The following is a 17,782-nucleotide window of genomic DNA, read 5'->3' on the forward strand; positions in this document are numbered from 1 at the left end:
ACTGAAGGGAAGTGGAGCAAACTGGGTCGATATTGGATTTAATGCCTCTGTTATCATTTTAGGAAGCAGAAAAATGGAACTTGCACACAGGAAAAAAAGAGAAGAAAGTTGGTTTCTGGTGTTAATAGGAAGTCATCGGAGATATGTGATAAGCAGAGATTAGATTTGCAGTAGGTGTGATAACCTCCGCGGAGCACTGCCGTCCCGGCACCTGCGCCAGCCTGGATGGTCGTGCCCCTTCCCGTCCCACGACCGGCCATCCCGGGACTCAAACATTCCCCAAGGAACTGCGGCACCAAAGCAGCTGTTACCCCTGGAAAAATCCCCTTGCTTTTGGGAGTCACAAGGGATGCTTCCCGTAAGCTGCAGCATCACCCACGCCTGGCATCACAGCAACAACCGTTGCCCAAATAGCATCTCCTAAGTCCAATTTCCCCCAAATTCGAGGGGTGTCCCAGGCGAATATATACATTTTTCCACTCTGGCCTACATCAGTGGGACCTGTGGTGGCTTTAGGACTTCTGAGCACTGGAAGGCAAGCCCTGAAGCAGGTAAAACCGGGCTGATTTCCACTTCTTTCTACATTGCGAAGAGCATTGCACGCTTCGCTGCTCAGCTCTCCCACGCCGCATCGGCCCTCCCAAAAGCCCGGTGCCTCTGGCGCGGGGAAAATTGCTCTGCTGAAGCATGAATGAGCTTCCTGGGGTGTTGCTTGCACGCAGGGAAATAGTTTGCAAGAAATTCCCGGCCTTGCTGCTGCATTTTCCCTTACCAGCCACTGGCAGGGCTGCAGGGCATCTCGCTCCCTTCCAGCCTGCAGCAGCTGGCACTGTGAGCGGCTGAAAACCCCGTTTTAAGGGGGTTATTATTTTCTCCTCCTCCCACTGGGATCCCCCTCGCCCCAGGGAATTGAGATTTTGCTTTTCCAGGCTGCCCATGAAGTTGCAGAACCAAAACGAAGCCAGAGGTGATGGGATCACCCCGCTGGCAGCAGGGTCGCAATTAGTCTCCAGCTCGTTGACCTCGAGAGGGGACAAGGGGATGGAGAGGCTTGATTGTACAAAACCCCTTTAAAATATCCCAAATTTGCCAGAACTGCTGCAAAAGAAACAATTTTTTAATGGGTGTTCTCTGTCCGATGCAGGGAGGCAGAACCGGTGTCGCGAGGGACAGCGATTCAACCCCCCCCCCGCAAAGCTTAACTTGTTTCTTGGTAAAAAAACCCAGAAATAGCTTTCCTAACCATATCTGATTGCAAAAGATGTTTTTGGCTCTCCCCAAATCTCACAGGGGGGGATCTGATTAGGATCAGTCGGGTGTTTAAAAACAAGGGCTATTACAACCGTTATTTATTAGAAATGACAGTAAAGGTTGTGTACCTTAGATCATTATTTTTATTATACCATCTGTGCAGCTCCATGCATTTCCCATTTCTCTGTATTACCCACATGGGAGTAATTATGGTTTTCTTCCAAGAAATGTGTGTGTAATCTGGTAATCCCAAAAAACCCCCGCTGAAGTCAGGCTGCAGATGGTCCTTTACGCTCTGCTACGGCCAGCGGCCCCAGCTGGGTATGTCCGGGCTGGACTGGGGCTGCTGGGCACTGCTGGGGCACCCATCCTGGCTGGGGAGAGCGGGCACTGCTGGGGCACCCATCCTGGCTGGGGGAGAGCGGGCACTGCCGGGGCAGCGAGGGAGGGAATGATCCGGGAGCTGGGCTTGATCCGAGAGGGAACGGGGGAACTGCCCGGGGATGGATTGATCTGGGAGTGGGGAGACCGATCTGGGAGTGGGGAGACCGGTCTGGGAGTGGGGAGACTGGTTTGGGACTAGGGAGGGACTGATCTGGGACCGGTGAGACTGATCTGGGACTGGGGAGACCGATCTGGGAGTGGGGAGACTGGTTTGGGACTGGGGAGACTGGGAGTGGGAGACTGGTGGGACTGGGAGACTGATCTGGGAGTGGGGAGGCTGGTCTGGGACTGGGGAGACTGATCTGGGAGTGGGGAGACTGGTCTGGGACTGGGGAGACTGATCTGGAGTGGGGAGACTGGTCTGGGACTGGGGAGACTGGTCTGGGACTGGGGAGACTGGTCTGGGAGTGGGGATGGATTGATCTGGGAGTGGGGATGGATTGATCTCGGAGTGGGGAGGTTGGTTTGGGACTGGGGATGGACTGATCTGGGAGTGGGGAGACTGGTCTGGGACTGGGGGTGGACCGGTCTGGGACTGGGGAGAGTGGTCTGGGACTGGATTGATCTGGGACTGGGGATGGACGGACCTTGGGGAGGCTGAGCTCTGCCCGGGATGGACCGGCCTGGGGCTGCAGACGGAGGGCACACGGGGCAACACCCGGGATGCACCGGCCCGGGACAGACCCACCTGGGCGGTTCCCGCCCCGCCTCCGCCCCGCCTCCGCCCCGCCTCCGCCCCGCCTCCGCCCCGCCTCCGCCCCGCCTCCGCCCCGCCTCCGCCCCGCCTCCGCCCCGCCTCCGCCCCGCCGGCTGATTTCTCGGAAAGGCGCGCGCTTCAGAGAAAGCGGCGCCGGCCGCGCGCGCCCCACCGGGCGGCTTCCCATTGGGCCGCCGGAGACTCCGTTGGGCGGGGCGGGCATGAGGAACGGCTGGTTATTCCAACGGCGGGGGCGTGGGCGTTGGCGGGCCCGCCCCCTCGGGCCGCTATAAAAAGCGGGGGCGGGGTGAGCGGCGCAGGCAGGGGCGCGGAGCGGCGCGGAGGGCAGGTAGCGGCGGCTGCGGGCGGTCCCGCTCTGCCCGCACGCCTCCGGGGTGCGGGACATGGTCGCGGGGTGCAGGGGAAGGGGGTTGTGGGGGGCTGGGGATGCGGGACGAACCCAGCCCGGTACTCACGGCCTCGTGCGTGACTGCGGGGGGGGGGGGGTGCAAGGACTGAGCCCGCTTGATGCTGAGCGGCGCTGGAGTCGCGGGAGGTGCTGCCCCCGTTGCTTCAGGGCAAAGCCCGGGATGGGTGGGTTGGGGAGAGCTTGGTAGTGGCTTGGAGCGGGGCTCGGGAGGGTGATGGTGCGGTGCTGCCTCTGCCAGCCAAGTTTTTCTGGCTGCTTGTCCCTCCTGGCGTGGGGTCGGCGCACAGCTCGCTGCATGGGAAGGACTCCTTGGCCGTGTGCTGTATGTGCTGGCTCACGGCAGCCTGAAGGGCTTGCCTAGCTTTTTGTGGAGGGAAATGGAGCTCTGGCCTCTGCCAGTGATGGGAACAAGCTTTCTAGAAAACGGGCTGCTTCAGAAGAGAGTCCCATTTCAGCAAGCGTTTCTGAGGCTCTTCATCTTGGCATAACTCAGGTGCAAGGTGTGTGGTGTGGGAGCCTGCAGAGAGGCTGTGTGTACCCCTGTCCCTCTGGGGATGAGCTGTGGCATATGCTTTGGGGCATCCAGCTCTGGAGGGGCAGCTGGGATCCAGAGCTGTGCCCTCGGTGTTGTTTTGGCTGGCGGTGTTAGCTATCGCCATCCCTAGAAACAGAGGCTGTGCTGGGGATGGCCAGGGAGGTCTGCGTGTGTCCTACTGTGCAGCAGTAGGGCAATGGAGAAGGGACAGAAGCTGGTGGCACTGAGCTGGTGTGAGCCCGTGGCAAAGCAGGGACCACCAGGTCTCAGGCTGTGCTGGGAGCATCCTCGCCTTCTCCCCAAAACCTTCCCATGGGGCAGTAAAGAAAAAAAGAATGAGGGAGAGGCAGTCCTGTAAAACTTGGAGGAGGGCTGTGAGCCCAAAAGGCCTGGAGGGCTGATCCTGGGGCTGCTGGTCGCTTCTGCCAGGCCACCAACTCCTGAAGTCCCTGCGGGTCTTGCCCTGGAGGTGATGGGGGATGCCGGGAGGGTTGAGCCTGTCACTTTGCTTCCAGCTGGGCAGGAGAAGCTTTCTCATGGGTCCTCCATGAAGTCACCCGGCGGTTTTGGCTAAAAATGACCCGAGGTCCCCAGCAAGGGTGGCTTGACTTCACCCTGCTCCGTTCTGGCATAGGTCCTCTGTTTGAGAGGATTGCTTGTGTGGCCCCCATCCCTGCGGTGACTGCGGGTGCTGCCTGGAACGAGTGCCTGCTCCCCAAATAGGCAGTGCCCGGTGAGAGGGGCTGCCATCTCCTCTGGGGCAGACCCTTGGGCCAAGACCAGCTGGGGACGGCACTTGGCTACGGTCTCCTGCAGATGCTAATGGGTGTCTGCCCCAGGATGGCCTGTCCAGTGTCACTTGTTCAGGTGACAGCACAACTGGGCGCTTTAATCCCCATCCATCTGCTTCCTATGTGACTTACCCGGCAGCAAAAAAACAGGAGTAAGCAGATTACTAAGCCAGCCTGTTTCTGTGAGCAGAGCTTTGATTGACAGAGCTGGAGGAAGAATTTGTAGTAATTCAGAGGAAATTGCCTTGATTTTTTTTTATTATAAAAGAAGCGGGGGGGGAGCATTTTAATGTACGGATGTTGGCATGTGGGACTTGCAGAGCTGCTTGTCTCTGCAGGCAGTGCTGCTACCAGCTGTGCACATGGCAAACCAGAGCACAGCACAATCCCTTGTACCCCGGTTGTGCTGGGACGGTACTGGGAGAGCTAACGGGGCTTGAACCTCTTGCTCCATCCAGGATGTGTGACCGCAACGGCGGGCGGAGGCTCCGGCAGTGGCTGATCGAGCAGATCGACAGTGAGCTGTACCCTGGGCTCATCTGGGAGAATGAGGAGAAAACCATGTTCCGCATCCCGTGGAAACACGCCGGGAAGCAAGACTACAACCAGGAGGTGGATGCTTCTATTTTCAAGGTAGGGACAGATGGTTAATGTCTTTTCTCAACGGTTCCTAGGCTCTGATGCTGTTTTTCTCCTTGCTGACAGTCCTGCTGGTGGGAGATGCCCACGCTGTCTGTGGGTTTTGTGTCTCTCACCCTTGCAGGAGATGCTTCACCCCACAGTTGGTCTCCCAGGCTCTTTTGGGGGTTTTTGTTCCTTTCTGCCAAATGTTGGTACCAGTTTTAGGTTTGTTTTCAGCATGTTTGAATCCTGGTCTGACATGAGAAGGAGCTGGATGTGCTCCTTTTGACCTGCTCTAAACTTCTTATCAGGCTATTCTTGATAAAAGGCTGGATTTACCAAAAAACCAAAAGGACTTTGCAGGAGGGAAGGAAATTTTGGCTTTCACTGAAGGGGGGGATTTCCAGTTTTGGGGAAAAACTGGAAAATTCCATCCCTAACTGAAAAGGTCAGGCTCTTCCCCAGGAATTCCCTTCCATCTGCCCCTGCTTCCAAATATCTGTACTGGTGAGCGAGTTCACTTTCAGGGCAGCGAGCTGGCGGCTGGTTCGGGAGCACTGAGTTATGAGGATGGCATTGAATTCGGCCATCTGAAAATATATAAATATCTATAAAATAAATAAATGTGTGTCTTTAAAAAATAATACATATTTTGCAGTCTCCCTTCAGTGGTAAAGTGTATTCTCCCACCAAAAGCACAAATGATGTTCTGATCTTAAAAAGAAACCAGCTTTCATTTATTAGTCAGGAGCTGGAAAATGAGGTTTATATTGACTTTTAATTGAGGTGTTACCAGGTCATTAGGAACATCACTGCGTCAGCAGCGATTCCTCACGTCCCCAGCAGCTCCTGACCTGTCGGTGCAGAGATGAAGCCATGTATTATGACCTCTGCTTTTTAAAACCTGGGTGCTGCAGCCCTTCCTGCACCCGGGTGCATCGCTGGGGCAGGTGGTGCAGCTCTGCACCCGGGTACCCGTCCCCACGCGCGGCAGCTGTGCACGTGTCCGCAGTCTAGGAGCGAAACGGCGAATACGCATGGGATGGTTGAGAGGGTGCAAGGGGCAGAGAGGCGAGGAGAGCAAGATGCAAAATGCTCTCTGCAACCCCAGCTCCTTTGCCACTAGGGTTGAGGGGATTTGTAGAGCTCGTGTGGAGGATTATTTTTTTTTTTGTTGTCGTTGCTTTGTTTTAGGCCTGGGCTGTTTTCAAAGGCAAGTTCAAAGAAGGTGACAAAGCGGAGCCGGCCACGTGGAAGACGCGGCTGCGCTGCGCTTTGAATAAGAGCCCTGACTTCGAGGAGGTGACGGACAGATCCCAGCTGGACATCTCTGAGCCCTACAAGGTCTACAGGATCGTGCCGGAGGAGGAACAGAAATGTGAGTGCCCCGATAAAGGACTGACCCCCGGCGCAGGTCGGTCCTGTGAGTAACCACGGACTCGTGCTGCTGACCTACATCTGAGCAGAGCTTCCTGGCCAGACTCTGCTCTTGTGCCGTGATGTTTTGCTTCTCCTGCTTTGCAGAAGATGTCCCCTGTGTCACTGCGGTGGCAGGGAGGGGAGGAGGAAGGACAGGCTTTTTTTCTACCCCCCCTAAACAGCTGCTTAGGAAATAGGGGATAACTGCAGCATCGTGTAAGCTTCCATCCCATAAGGTGTTGTAGGGGCAAATCCAAAATCCTTCCCCACTTGGGGGGGTACTTGAGCCCCAACCCCTTGTCCTCCTAATACCTGCCCTGGGTGGATGGCAGGGAGCTGCAATAAATCCCTTCTTCCTTGCCAGCAGTGATTAGAGTAGCAGTAGTTTCGCAGAGAGCAGTTGCTGCTGTGATGTCTGGTGCGGCGCAGGTCATGCTAAGTATATCTCTATTTGTGGTTAGGCCTGTGTGTGCTTTTTTCCTTTTTTTTTTAAAAGTAAAAAAACTTGAGAAAAAAAAAATCTCGCTGTCAGGAAGTCTGCCTTTAGCATCTCGGTCTCCTCCAGCCGCGTTCACATGGGGGGCTTGCCGCCGCTATGCAAATGGCACTGCAGGTTCCCACCAGCAGCACGACTGCGCTCGGGGCGGCTGGCGGAAAAAGGAGAAGCAGCAGCCCCGGTCTCTGGGGTGCTCAGAAAAACCCCAACTTTCTCCTCTGCTCTAGCTCTGTCTCTGCTACCGGCCGGATTTTTTGATTTACCTTGCTGCTGGTCACCGTGCACTGGGGCAATGGGTTGCAAACTGGTTTTTGGTCCTGAAAAGCAGTTCTGGGTGGAGTTGGAGGGGGCTGCGAGCTCCCCCTCTGAGGTGGTGTTACATGGCTTTGCTGTGCTGTGGTTCTCGGTTTCATAACTTTCGCGGGGCGAAGGGTTTCTAAAACCTAGCAGTGAGACGAGCTGTGGCTAAGGGGTGCGTGTCCTCACTGCATCCCGACCTCTCCTTCCAGGCAAAGCGGGCATTGCCAACGGGAGCAGCCTGAATGACGTCACGGAGATGGACTGCAGTTCCTCTGCAATAGATGACCTCATTAAAGAGGTAAGCCCTCACCGTGGCTGCAGGTGGCCTTGGCCGGAGGTGGACTGATGGCATTGAGTTGCCTGATAAAGTGTTGCCTTCCTCAAATTCAATCTGCAGAGCTTTGGGGATCAGCCTGGTGAGCAACGCCGGGTTTCGCAGGTCATTCATGTGAGCCAGAGCTGGGAAGCAGTTGTGACAAATGGCTCACGCTTTCGGTTTGCATCCGGGCAGGCGAGAGCTTTGCCGGGGGACAGAGGCTGTTTCGCAGCTCTGTTCCCCTTCTTGGTGGTGTCAGCTTGGGCTGCTTCTGCTCGGTAGCTCTCAAGGGTGTTATTTGAGTGTACGGCCTGGGGAATGCCAAACTTGATCTTTCTAAGCAAAAAAATTCATTGACATCCCGTTGGCATTGCCATTTGGACCTGCTGCAAGTGTCTCAGTGCAGGGCAGCGGCTGCCCAAGGTATTGAACCTGCTCTGATCTTGGTGTCTGCTCTTGCACAGCCCCCCTGCGTAGACGAATACCTGGGGATCATCAAGAGAAGCCCCTCGCCCCCCCAGGAGAGCTGCAGAAACCCCCCGATACCCGACTGGTGGGTGCAGCAGCCCAGCCCTGGTAAGCAGCCGACAGCGTGTGTGGTGTTTAATGGGACCGAGCTTTTTGTTTGGGGCAGAAAAAACTTACTGTCCAGCAATGGATAATGGACGACAGTTGTATTATCTTCCTTATTAAGAGGGTTTCAAGTACTAATTATGAACACTGTGCTTGGTACCAAGCACCTGATAGTGTGCATTGCCCGAGATTAAATCCACCAGGGAGTATTTGCTGGCATCTCCTGTGTGGGAGCTGGGAAGCCTGATGTGCCTGGGAGAGAAAACTAGGGGGCTGGTGGAGGGGAGAGGGGGGGATTGGGGTTTGGGACCTGGGCACGCAGGCACAGCTCGGCTTTCTCTCTGCCCACAGCGTTGCCCCTGATGAACGGATACTCTGGCTACGAGCAGCATCATTCAGGTAAGGCAGCTCCCCTGCTTGGCTCTGGACTGTGGCCATCAAATGCCCCTCTGGGGCTTGGCCTCACATGTGCGGTGGCAGAAGGCAGCTCTGACTCTGCTCCTTGCCTTGGGGAGGCTTTGCTCTGGGTTTGGGAGGTGGTGCACCCTCCTGAGTATCCACGGGGTTTGCACGCTGAGCAGGGATGCATCCTGCCTGGTGTCCTCTGGCCACGGCCCTGGCATGCAGGGCTGCTCTGGGCTGCTGGGATCAGCCATGTCTTTGGCGTGGGGGAATCTGCCTCAGCAAGGGAATTGTGGAGGAAAGGCAGGAGGAAGGGGTTCAGCATCGGGAGCTCTCACTTGCTGATCAGCGCCGCTACCAGGCTGAGTGCTGGAGGAGAAGTCCTCTAGCAAGGAGGAGGTCTCCTCCATCAAGTGAGGCTTGCTCCCAGGAAATTTTGCTGCCCTCGCAGAGTTTGGGCATTGCAGTGAAGAGCAGGCAGGGTTTGTCTTTTCCTGATGGGTGGTGTATGTGCCCATCCCGTCCCAGGTTACTCCCAGATGGTGATCAGCTTCTACTACAGCGGGAGGCTGGTGGGCCACATCACCACCTCGTGCGTCGAGGGCTGCCGGATCTCGCTCAGCCAGCCCTCCAGCCACGGCGAGAAGCTCTACGCCCCAGATGCCCTGGAGCACGTGCGGTTCCCCTCGGCCGATGCCATCCAGAATGACCGCCAGAAGCAGATCACCAGGAAGCTCTTTGGGCACCTGGAGAGGGGCGTCCTGCTGCACAGCAACAAGCAGGGCATCTTCATCAAGAGGCTGTGCCAGGGCAGGGTCTTCTGGAGCGGGAACACCATGGTCTACAAGGACAGGCCCAACAAACTGGACCGGGATGAGGTGGTGAAGATATTTGACACCAACTTGTTCTTCAGAGGTTTGTAGGAGCATTTCCCTTTTTCTCTTCAGCCACTTGGTGGGATTGAAAGGGTGGAGCCCTTGGCCTGGGAGCACTTTGGAGTCATCACTGTCCATCCCTGATGGGTTTCCCAAGTGTTCTGGATGAATAGCTGATGCTACCAGATCTAGGAAGAATAACCTGGTGTCTTGTGTCACTAGCAAACTCCTCCTGGTTGGAGGCTTCGCACAGCAAAGCTGGCTTCTCTTGAGCCCGCAGCTTTCTTCCACGGCAGGGTGCTTGGTCCTGAAGCTGTGTAGCAAAGGCTGGCAGCTTGCGGCAGGCAGCCTCCAACTGTGCCCCTCTCCTTGCAGAGCTGCAGCAGTATTACAACAACCAGGGCCGCTTCCCGGACAGCAGGGTCATGCTGTGCTTCGGAGAGGAGTTCCCAGATGCAGTGCCGCTGCGGTGTAAGCTCATCCTTGTCCAGGTATGGAGGGGTGCCCTTTGGAGCTCTGCTCCTGAATTTTCCCCCTTGTCTGGACCATATTGCACTCTTGCCCCCACAAGCAGGGCTCTAGCTTCAAGCCCTGGAGCCACAGGTCATTTGGGTGCCTGAATTGGTCGGGTGGCAGATGTGGCATGAGCATCGGCTTATCGACAGCCTCCTGAGAGGTGCTTGGGCCATTGCTTGTCAGAGACTCCTTGATCTGGGTAGATCATGTTTGCAAAAGAAGCTCCCAAATGGCAGAAGCTTTTCTAAACCGCTAGGAAATCTGTTCTCTTCCTCCTGTTCCTGCCTCTTGGCACTGGGATGTCTGCCCGCCCTCCTGTGGGAAAGAGGGGAATAAATCCCTGGAATGGTTGAGTTAAAGGACAGCCTCAAGCTGAACAGCCAACAGATGTGGTGAACGACCATGGTGGACAGCAGTGGGGCTGGGAAACCTTCAGGAAGGTGAAGGAGGGGATGGGATGAGAGGGGCAGTGCCCATGGCTCTGGCCAGAAACTTCTCCCTGGAGAAGCTAAAGCAATTCTGGGTTCCCAAAGCCTTGGGGCAATGCATAGGGTGTTTCCGGAGCCTGCACCCAGTGTGGGACACCCTTGGGCCCACAAGGCTGTGGCAGCAGGGACATGGCATGGAGGGCACAGGGAGGGTGTTGCGTCCATCCTTGAGCAAGCAGAGACCCACCAAGTCTGTGAGGTCCTTGAGGGGATTTTACAAGTTCAGAGACTGGTCCTACGCCTCCCTGCACAACTTTCTGACCTGGCCACCTCTTCTTGCCTTGGGTGTCTGCACCAGAGGATCACTCCATGTGCTGGGATGTCCCCCAGCCTGTCCTCATCTCCCTATAGTTCTGCTGGGAGAGGAGCTCTTGTGGCTGCTCCTTTTCTCCTAGAGGTACTTGTGCCAAGGTGGCTTGTGGAGTTGGACCTGTTGGCCTGGCTGGACCTGGCCGCCCGGCTCTGTTTGCCACAACTGCTCTGCTGTGTCTCTCCCACCCCATACCCCGCTGTCTGGGCTGGTGGGGTTAGATGGCAGCAGCGGGAGATGCCCGAAGAGGTTCCTCTTTGTTCAGTGTCTTCATAACTCTTCTTTTTGCGTAGGTGGAGCAGCTGTGTGTCAGGCAGGTGGTGGAGGAGGCTGGGAAGACCTGCAGCAGCAGCCCCATGCTCCCCGTAGCTGATGAGACACAGCATGACCAGGTGTACAGGATCTTCCAGGACATCTGCGGGACGCACCAGCGGGCGCTCTTCAGAGAAAACCAACAGATTGCTGTCTGAGCCTCCTTCTCTGCAGATGTAGCGTGGTGGTTCGGGTTGATCTAGACCCAATTTGGTCCCATTAGTGCCTAAATTCCCCTTTTGGAAAGTTGGTTTTTGTTCTTTGCTGTTTCCAGTCCAGAGTCTGTATAAATACAGCGGGAAAAATTGCTGTGAGAAAGTAGGTTGGATGCTTGGTGGCTGTCCCACAGCCACTTTACTGATAAAAATGGCCTTTGTACCAAGCAGGGTAGTCCCGGTACCGTTGTCTATAGCTAATGGCAGGGGGAGAAGGGAGCGTCTGACCCGTGTGGGAAGGTTAGGGCTGGGAGTGCTTTGTGTTGCCTCTGTTAATGGCCAGTCAAGCAGAACCAAAAAGCAACAGCTATAATGACCTAGCCCAGCGGTCTGCAACTCGGACCTTGCTGAGAATAGCGATTTGGTAGGCGGTGACTCTTGGAAAAGCCTTAAAATGCTCAAATGTAGGAAATTCTTTCCAGAAATCAGCTTTTTCCCCCAAGGAGTCCTGCTGATGGAAGACAGGGTCTGCCTTCCAAGGAGAACTTTCTCCAATTCCTCTTTATTTTTGCTATGAGGTTTATATGTTTATCTGTAATACCAAAGTATTTTGACATTTGGAAACCAATGCAGAGATTATATATGTAAATGTTGAATATAAGAACTTAGGAATCTTAATTTTTCCTAACCAGAGACAGAGTTTATATAAATATATAATATCTTTAATTTTAAAGATCACAGCATAGTGTGAATAGGTTGGCTTCACCCTCCCAAACGCACGTGTTGGTCTCTCCCAAGCGTGACCAGGCAGCGGCATCCATGTGTAAATCCTCATTAACATGCTTTGTGTGTGCACCCAGCACCAGGGAGCTACTTGGGCATGGGGCTTGTGCCTTGCAGCTGACACAAACCAGGACTGCACGTGTGTGTGCTACTAAGCTGCCTATTTATTTTATGCCTGAGGTTTATTACATTTTTTTTTGTAATTTTTTTTATCTTCCTGCAATTAAAGTGCTATATTTTGTATTTCTCTTGCAATGTGGTTTTTTGGTTGCAATGAGTGGGGTGTCATATCTCTGGTGGGGAGAGCCTGGTATCTCTGACTTGCTCCTGCCCTGGTCTTTCCTGCGGTGGGGTGTATGTTAAACCTCTGCTGTCGCCTCTCTCCTACTCTGTAACTGCCCGGCTTCATCTCTGGGGTGGGAGAGGCACAAGCCAAAATGCTGTAATGCGATGGAGGAAAAGGGTATCACTTGTTGGGCCTTGATTCAAGGGAACGTGAAGATGGGTCCCTGCCCATCTGCCCCACTGATGTGGGCTGTGGTGCTCCAAGGTCATGGGATGGGGGGCAGTTATTTATGGTCCTGCTCAAAGACATCCTGTAGTCCCTTCCTCCTTCATTGCCTGGTGGAGCCGTTCCCCACTGTCTTCTCCATCCACCTTTCTCATGGGGCATGGTCTAGTGGAGGTGGGGTGTTGTTTGGGGAGAACCAAGGGCAAAAAGGGAGCATCTGCCTTGGTCAAACAACAAAGTCAATGTTGCAGCAGGGGAGACTGAGCATCTGCACCCTTACCTGCCTTCGCTTCAAGCCTGTGTTTGGGGCAACACCTCAAGGGGCTCTGGAAGGGTGTGAGGACCACATTTGATCTGTCCCCTTGCCCCCTGTCAAAGACAACCATGTACTCCAGCTCCTTCCTCACAGCAGGCTCTGGCATGTGTTCTGGGTCAGCCCTGCCACGGGGTGCAGGCAGAGAAGCACCAGCCTTCATGGGGTGACCCTGGTACCCAAGGTACCGGGGGATGTAGGCCCTCGTGAAGGGGATGCCTGGAGATCCAGGCAGTTGGAGGCTGAGTCTCCTTTGGAGATGCTGAGGAGGTGGATGCAAAGCTGTCCTCCCTGCTTGGGTATCAAAGCAGATCAGCCCTTTTTTTGCTGCTCTGCCTTTTTCTATTAATAACAGCGACCTCCCAAGCACGAGCGTGTGGTCAGGGCACAATTAAGACCTGAGGACCCTGAGCTGGGCTGGGTTGACTGCAGCTCATCTCTGCGCCAGGAGGTTGTTCTGACTGCAGGATTGCTAGCTGTTTTGCGGGTGAGCAACTCAGTCTTCCCAATGATGTCTCCCTAAAATAATTAAGTGTTCAGCTCTCGTGGGACTTGAAGCTGACCCCACTGTGTCCCTCCAGGGTAAGCAGTTACAGTCTCTGTCCCAAAGAGCAGTAGGTGCACAGTGGACAACTTAGAGCACCTAAAAAGTGCTCTGAGGTGGGAGACCCAGCTGAAACTGTGTGGTTATACATTAGGATTAAGGGAGGCCCTGCATCCTGAGCTATTTATGCTATGAGCACCCCATTCTATGGCTCTCCATGCCCCAACCGTGTTGGTGGGATACTTGTAGTAGTGCCTGAACCCTTATGCACGTCCCTTGCAGGCATTGTGGCACGCGGCTTTGGCACTTGTAAGTGGAGGTGGCTGCAGACCAAGATTTTTGAGGATGCACCAGGATCCTGAGTGCAATGAAGTCCCCAACTCCTGCAAGCTCTTAGGGGATGCTTGGTCACGGAAGTGGGGATTGCACCTTGCAGGTGCACTGTCAGCATTCACCCCCAGCCTTTCCCCGCTCCTTCTAAGGACCATCACGGTGTCCCCCTTGGGGTTTAAACCTGTTCCAGCCCTTGGTGCTCCCTCAGAGCATGAGGAAGACTCACCTCCCCATGGGTGAGGTGCTTGGTGGGGGGAGCCGGCGAGGGGGGGAGGTGGGAGCAAGGCACCCGCTGCGGTCTGTGCTGGAACAACACATGCCCACTTGTGAAACACATGATGGGCTGCAGGCTGGGACACCATAAACACCACTTGCGGTTTCCCCAGATGTCCTGGTGCAAGTCCTTCCTCAGAAACCACCATCTTGTGCTCGCCTGGAGCCACCTGCTACATATTCAGGGCTCTTTCAATTTCCACCCCAAAGACCGCGGAAGAGTGGTGGGGAGCAGAGGTACCTTTTGTTGGACCCGGCTGCACTGTTTATTTTTAGTGTTACCATAGAGCCCAGAGCTCGGTTTGGGACCGTGCTGCGCCTCACTCCAGAAGACCAGCAGCACGACTCCCATCCCAAACAGCTTCCAAGCCACATCCAAGAGGGGACAACTGGTGGGTGTGGAGGGACTGAGAAGAAAACCATGGGACAGCATCGTGTGGCAGAGGTGGGATGCAAGAAGGATAATGCGGTGGGGTGCATGACTGCGGGCAGGGGTCCCCTTTTTGCTCAGGTCTCAGGTAGGACTCGCAGTAGCATTGGGTTCGTGCTTAATGAACTGGACTTCCAAGCTGGACTTCCCCATCCCAAAATCCAACATGAGAGAAGCCTCTGAGACTAAGGCTGACTCACGGACAAAGGGCCAGCAGACGGGAGCAGGTTTCGAGGTAACTGCGCCAGATCGCACTAAGGGATGCTCTGGCCCAGACTTGCGGTGGCCTTTGTAAAAGCCAGGAGGAATTTCTGCACATCTCATGCTTTTCCCCCAAACCTCTTGGCCAGGCAGGCAGGGCACTGCCGTCCCTCATCGCCCTGGCTGGGGAGCTGGTGTTGGTGGTGTTTGGGAGCGCCCCGAGCCGGAGGCAGTGCCTGCATCCCGGGCACCTGTCCCTGCACCTCGCCTGGCCCCCGGCACCTCCGGTGAGCTGCTCGGTGCAGCTGCGCCGAAGCTTAGTGGTTTTGGGCGACTGGGGACTCAAATACTTTCGTTGGTTTCTGTTCACTTGGGTTCTCTATGGCCTCACTGAAGTGAAACCTTGGTGCCTTGTGGCGGCTCTTCTTTGTCAATGGCTCATCTGTTGGCAAGCCCGAGCAGTGGCCCATGTCTTCAGCTGAGGGTCCCATCCCCAAATCCTGGGCATGCAGTACCCCCTGCATATAGCATCTGTGGCACAGGCTGCATCCTCTCCACCGAATGATCCTCACCGGTGTAGCAGGATTGTGGGTAGCATGAATGCGAAGCTCAAAGGTTGTCGTCCCCAAAATGCTTGCTGCTTGTCCAAAGGTGCTTTCCTACACCTTGAGCATGTGTTTGAGTTGGAGCAGTAATGCCATCAAACTCCCACCTGATGTGGAAATATTTCCTTGCTTCCTGGGAAGGCCAACCCAGGTACCAGGTCCTGCTGCTCCTCTGGAGAGGGCTGCAATCCCTGCGGACACGGGGAGGTGCTTTCTGGGAGATGCCCATGCTAAACTCCTGCTGTCAGCAGCAGAAGGGCAGAGTGAAGGTTTCACATGGGAAGGAGAGAGGAGCTTGGTTTCCATGGAGGAAGACAGACCTTTCCTTGCAGGAGATACACAGTTCTCCTCAAGCATGTTTGGGAAGGAGCAATGCGCTTACTGAATCCTCCTATCAGCCAGCAGAGAAGGGTGGACCAGGGCAGATAATGTGGGGGAATTTTCTATCAACCCCTTCTCTAAGGTCTTCCAACATCAAGATGTCTACTCCATGGTATACACCGGAGTACTTTGATTTCTGGGTGCTCCAAAGGACTTGAGAAACACTGCAGCCCCTACCTGATGTTTTGCTCACTGACTTGGGGTGTCATTTGGGTTCAAAGCCAACCTTACTCCTGAGATTTGTCATGGCTGGAAGGCAGTTGTGCCACTGGGGAAGCATTTTCCTTGGGAGAAAATGAGCCTGGTTATATCGTGCAGCATTATCAGTCTTGTTCCTTAACGTGCTTCAGTATTTCCCCATGACGTGCCCTTCAACAAATGCAAAAAAGACCACTGCATGTGGCTTCGGGAGCAGAATTCAGTCTCTGCGAGGACACCCAGCTTCTACCCATCCCTCCTACACGTTTGAAATACAGTGTGAGGGGTTACCTGGTGACAAATCTCCTGCACGGAGAACAGGCTTGCTGGACTGGGGAGAAGGAAGGTGAGGTTTGGTCCAGCTAAAGCTCCTGAGATTTAGCCCAGCTCATCCCGGAGAAAGAGAAAAAGCTCTGCAGCCATCTCTATCCAGCTCTGGAGGCCAAGTGCTCTGCGCAGAGAGACGACCACAATTCAATCGCAGGTCCCAGCTCACAGTTGAACTGCTCAGGAATACAACGTAAACCAGCTACAGCTGCTTCCTCCAACCTGCTGCTGCTTGGCGTGGGCCCCCACTGGCCCCTATAGGCGTTAGAAAACAAACAGTCACTTTTTATTTCTAGACACCAGGGTTTCCAACTGGTTTGATTGCTCAATGCCCCATTTCAGCACAGCAGCCTGTCCACGACGAGCATCTCTGGGCTCTTCCTGCGAGAGTGTTGTAATATGGCAAGCACGCTCCTTCGCATGGTCACCAGCGGCAGGACATCTCCTCCTTGCCCTCAGGAAGGCAGGAGAGCTGCACGAGGGCTCGGACCTCCCTCTCCAAAGGGTTTGTACCCCCCGTGGCCGGTCTTAACGCCAAGGACACCTCAGTGATGCCTTGTGAAGGAAGCCTGGCAGGACAACCCACCTAGACTTGTCTTTGGTGGACCTCAAAGGCCTTGCACCATTGCGTGACCGCTCCGTGCTCAAACCGGCATTACGTGGGACTTCCAACTCACGCTTGCTTTGGATAGTCACCCTACGTGGCTGGTGGGACTTGGTTCGTGCATCAAACCACACTTCTCATAAAGTCAGACCTGTGCAGGCAATGGGAAGGGAGGGATGGTCTGAAGCCATTTCATCAGCTCTGGGCATCTCAGCTCCATCAGGGCTGGCCGAGAAGAAGGGAGAGGAGGCAGTGGGAAGAGCTGAGGACAAGGAGGCTGAAGTTGCAGGATCTGAGCCTGGGGAGGCAGCCAGCCTGCTGATTTCCTCGAGCTAGACTTGGCTGCAGAAAGGTCTCACACAGAGGAAAGGAGATCCTGAACTCCAGCAAGCATGACAGGCACTTATTTTTCTGAATCCATTTTTGACAGATGACCTCTTCCTCCTGCAAGTCTTTGCTGTAACACCAGACACAAGGTCATGAAAACAGGCTCCACCCAAGCCACAGCTGCAAAAATACACAGGGACGAGAAGAAACACGGTGATACTTGTTTTGTTTTGTCAGACCTTTGGGTTTATTATAAGACCAAGTCTGTGAAACCAAGGTCCAGGCTGAAATCCCCTCCCTTCCTCCCTGAGTTTGCATGAGCCTAGATGTTGTGTCCTGCTCTGAGCCTTTTAGTGCACGCGATTTTCTTGCAATAGTGCAAACACCCTGATGCGTCGAAGTGGCTGGAACCTTAAAATACAGTCAGATAGCTTTTTGTGTGAGTCACAGCCCACGCAGATACCAGGTAACCTGGGCCTCGGTTGCTCTTAGGTAGAGTAACATGGAAGAACTTTGACTCAGGCCTAAAACGCTCATGAAAATGGGAAGAAGCAAAAGGGCATTTTAGGCTGTTGCACAAAGAGATCTTTGTCATGTGGCAATTAAAAAAATACTCCAAGCTGGAGAAACATTCCTTTTCCTTCTTTTTTCCCCCCAATGTGTGAGAGTAGCTGGGTGTTCAGAAGAGTTGCTCCAGCTCTCACTGAGAGTATAATTCACATGGCTTATGTAAAGCTTCCTTACGTAAAGCTTCCTTACTTTTGATGGATCTTTTACAAGGAAAGGCTGAGAACCGCAAATGATAACATGACTTTGAATTTTGGAGCAAGTAGGCTGTGGATTTCAATAATATCGATTGCCAATGTGCTACGGTTCCTGGTTCTTCTTCTGATGGGCTTCAAAGGGAGTTTTGCTCCAATTCATCTCCTGCATCTCCACTGCAATGAGCCAAGAAACAAGGTGCTGGAGGACGGTGCACGGGTGTGGGAGCTGCTGCCGTGAATCCTGCACTGCTTTCACA

The 17,782-nt window shown here is 54.5% G+C and overlaps 1 protein-coding gene across 1 annotated transcript; it reads left to right on the forward strand.

Annotated features, from left to right (window-relative positions):
- The first annotated feature begins 4,580 nt into the window (after window positions 1-4,580).
- Window positions 4,581-11,957, forward strand: IRF8 (interferon regulatory factor 8). Its single transcript, XM_050903814.1, has 8 exons — window positions 4,581-4,781; window positions 5,964-6,147; window positions 7,194-7,282; window positions 7,765-7,876; window positions 8,225-8,272; window positions 8,804-9,190; window positions 9,526-9,641; window positions 10,758-11,957. Exons 1-8 carry the CDS (start codon window positions 4,608-4,610, stop codon window positions 10,932-10,934), a joined length of 1,287 nt encoding a protein of 428 aa, XP_050759771.1. The 5' UTR covers window positions 4,581-4,607; the 3' UTR covers window positions 10,935-11,957.
- The last annotated feature ends 5,825 nt before the right edge of the window (window positions 11,958-17,782 follow it).

This window comes from Gymnogyps californianus, chromosome 12, assembly GCF_018139145.2.
Source record: "Gymnogyps californianus isolate 813 chromosome 12, ASM1813914v2, whole genome shotgun sequence".
Lineage (NCBI taxonomy): Eukaryota > Metazoa > Chordata > Aves > Accipitriformes > Cathartidae > Gymnogyps > Gymnogyps californianus.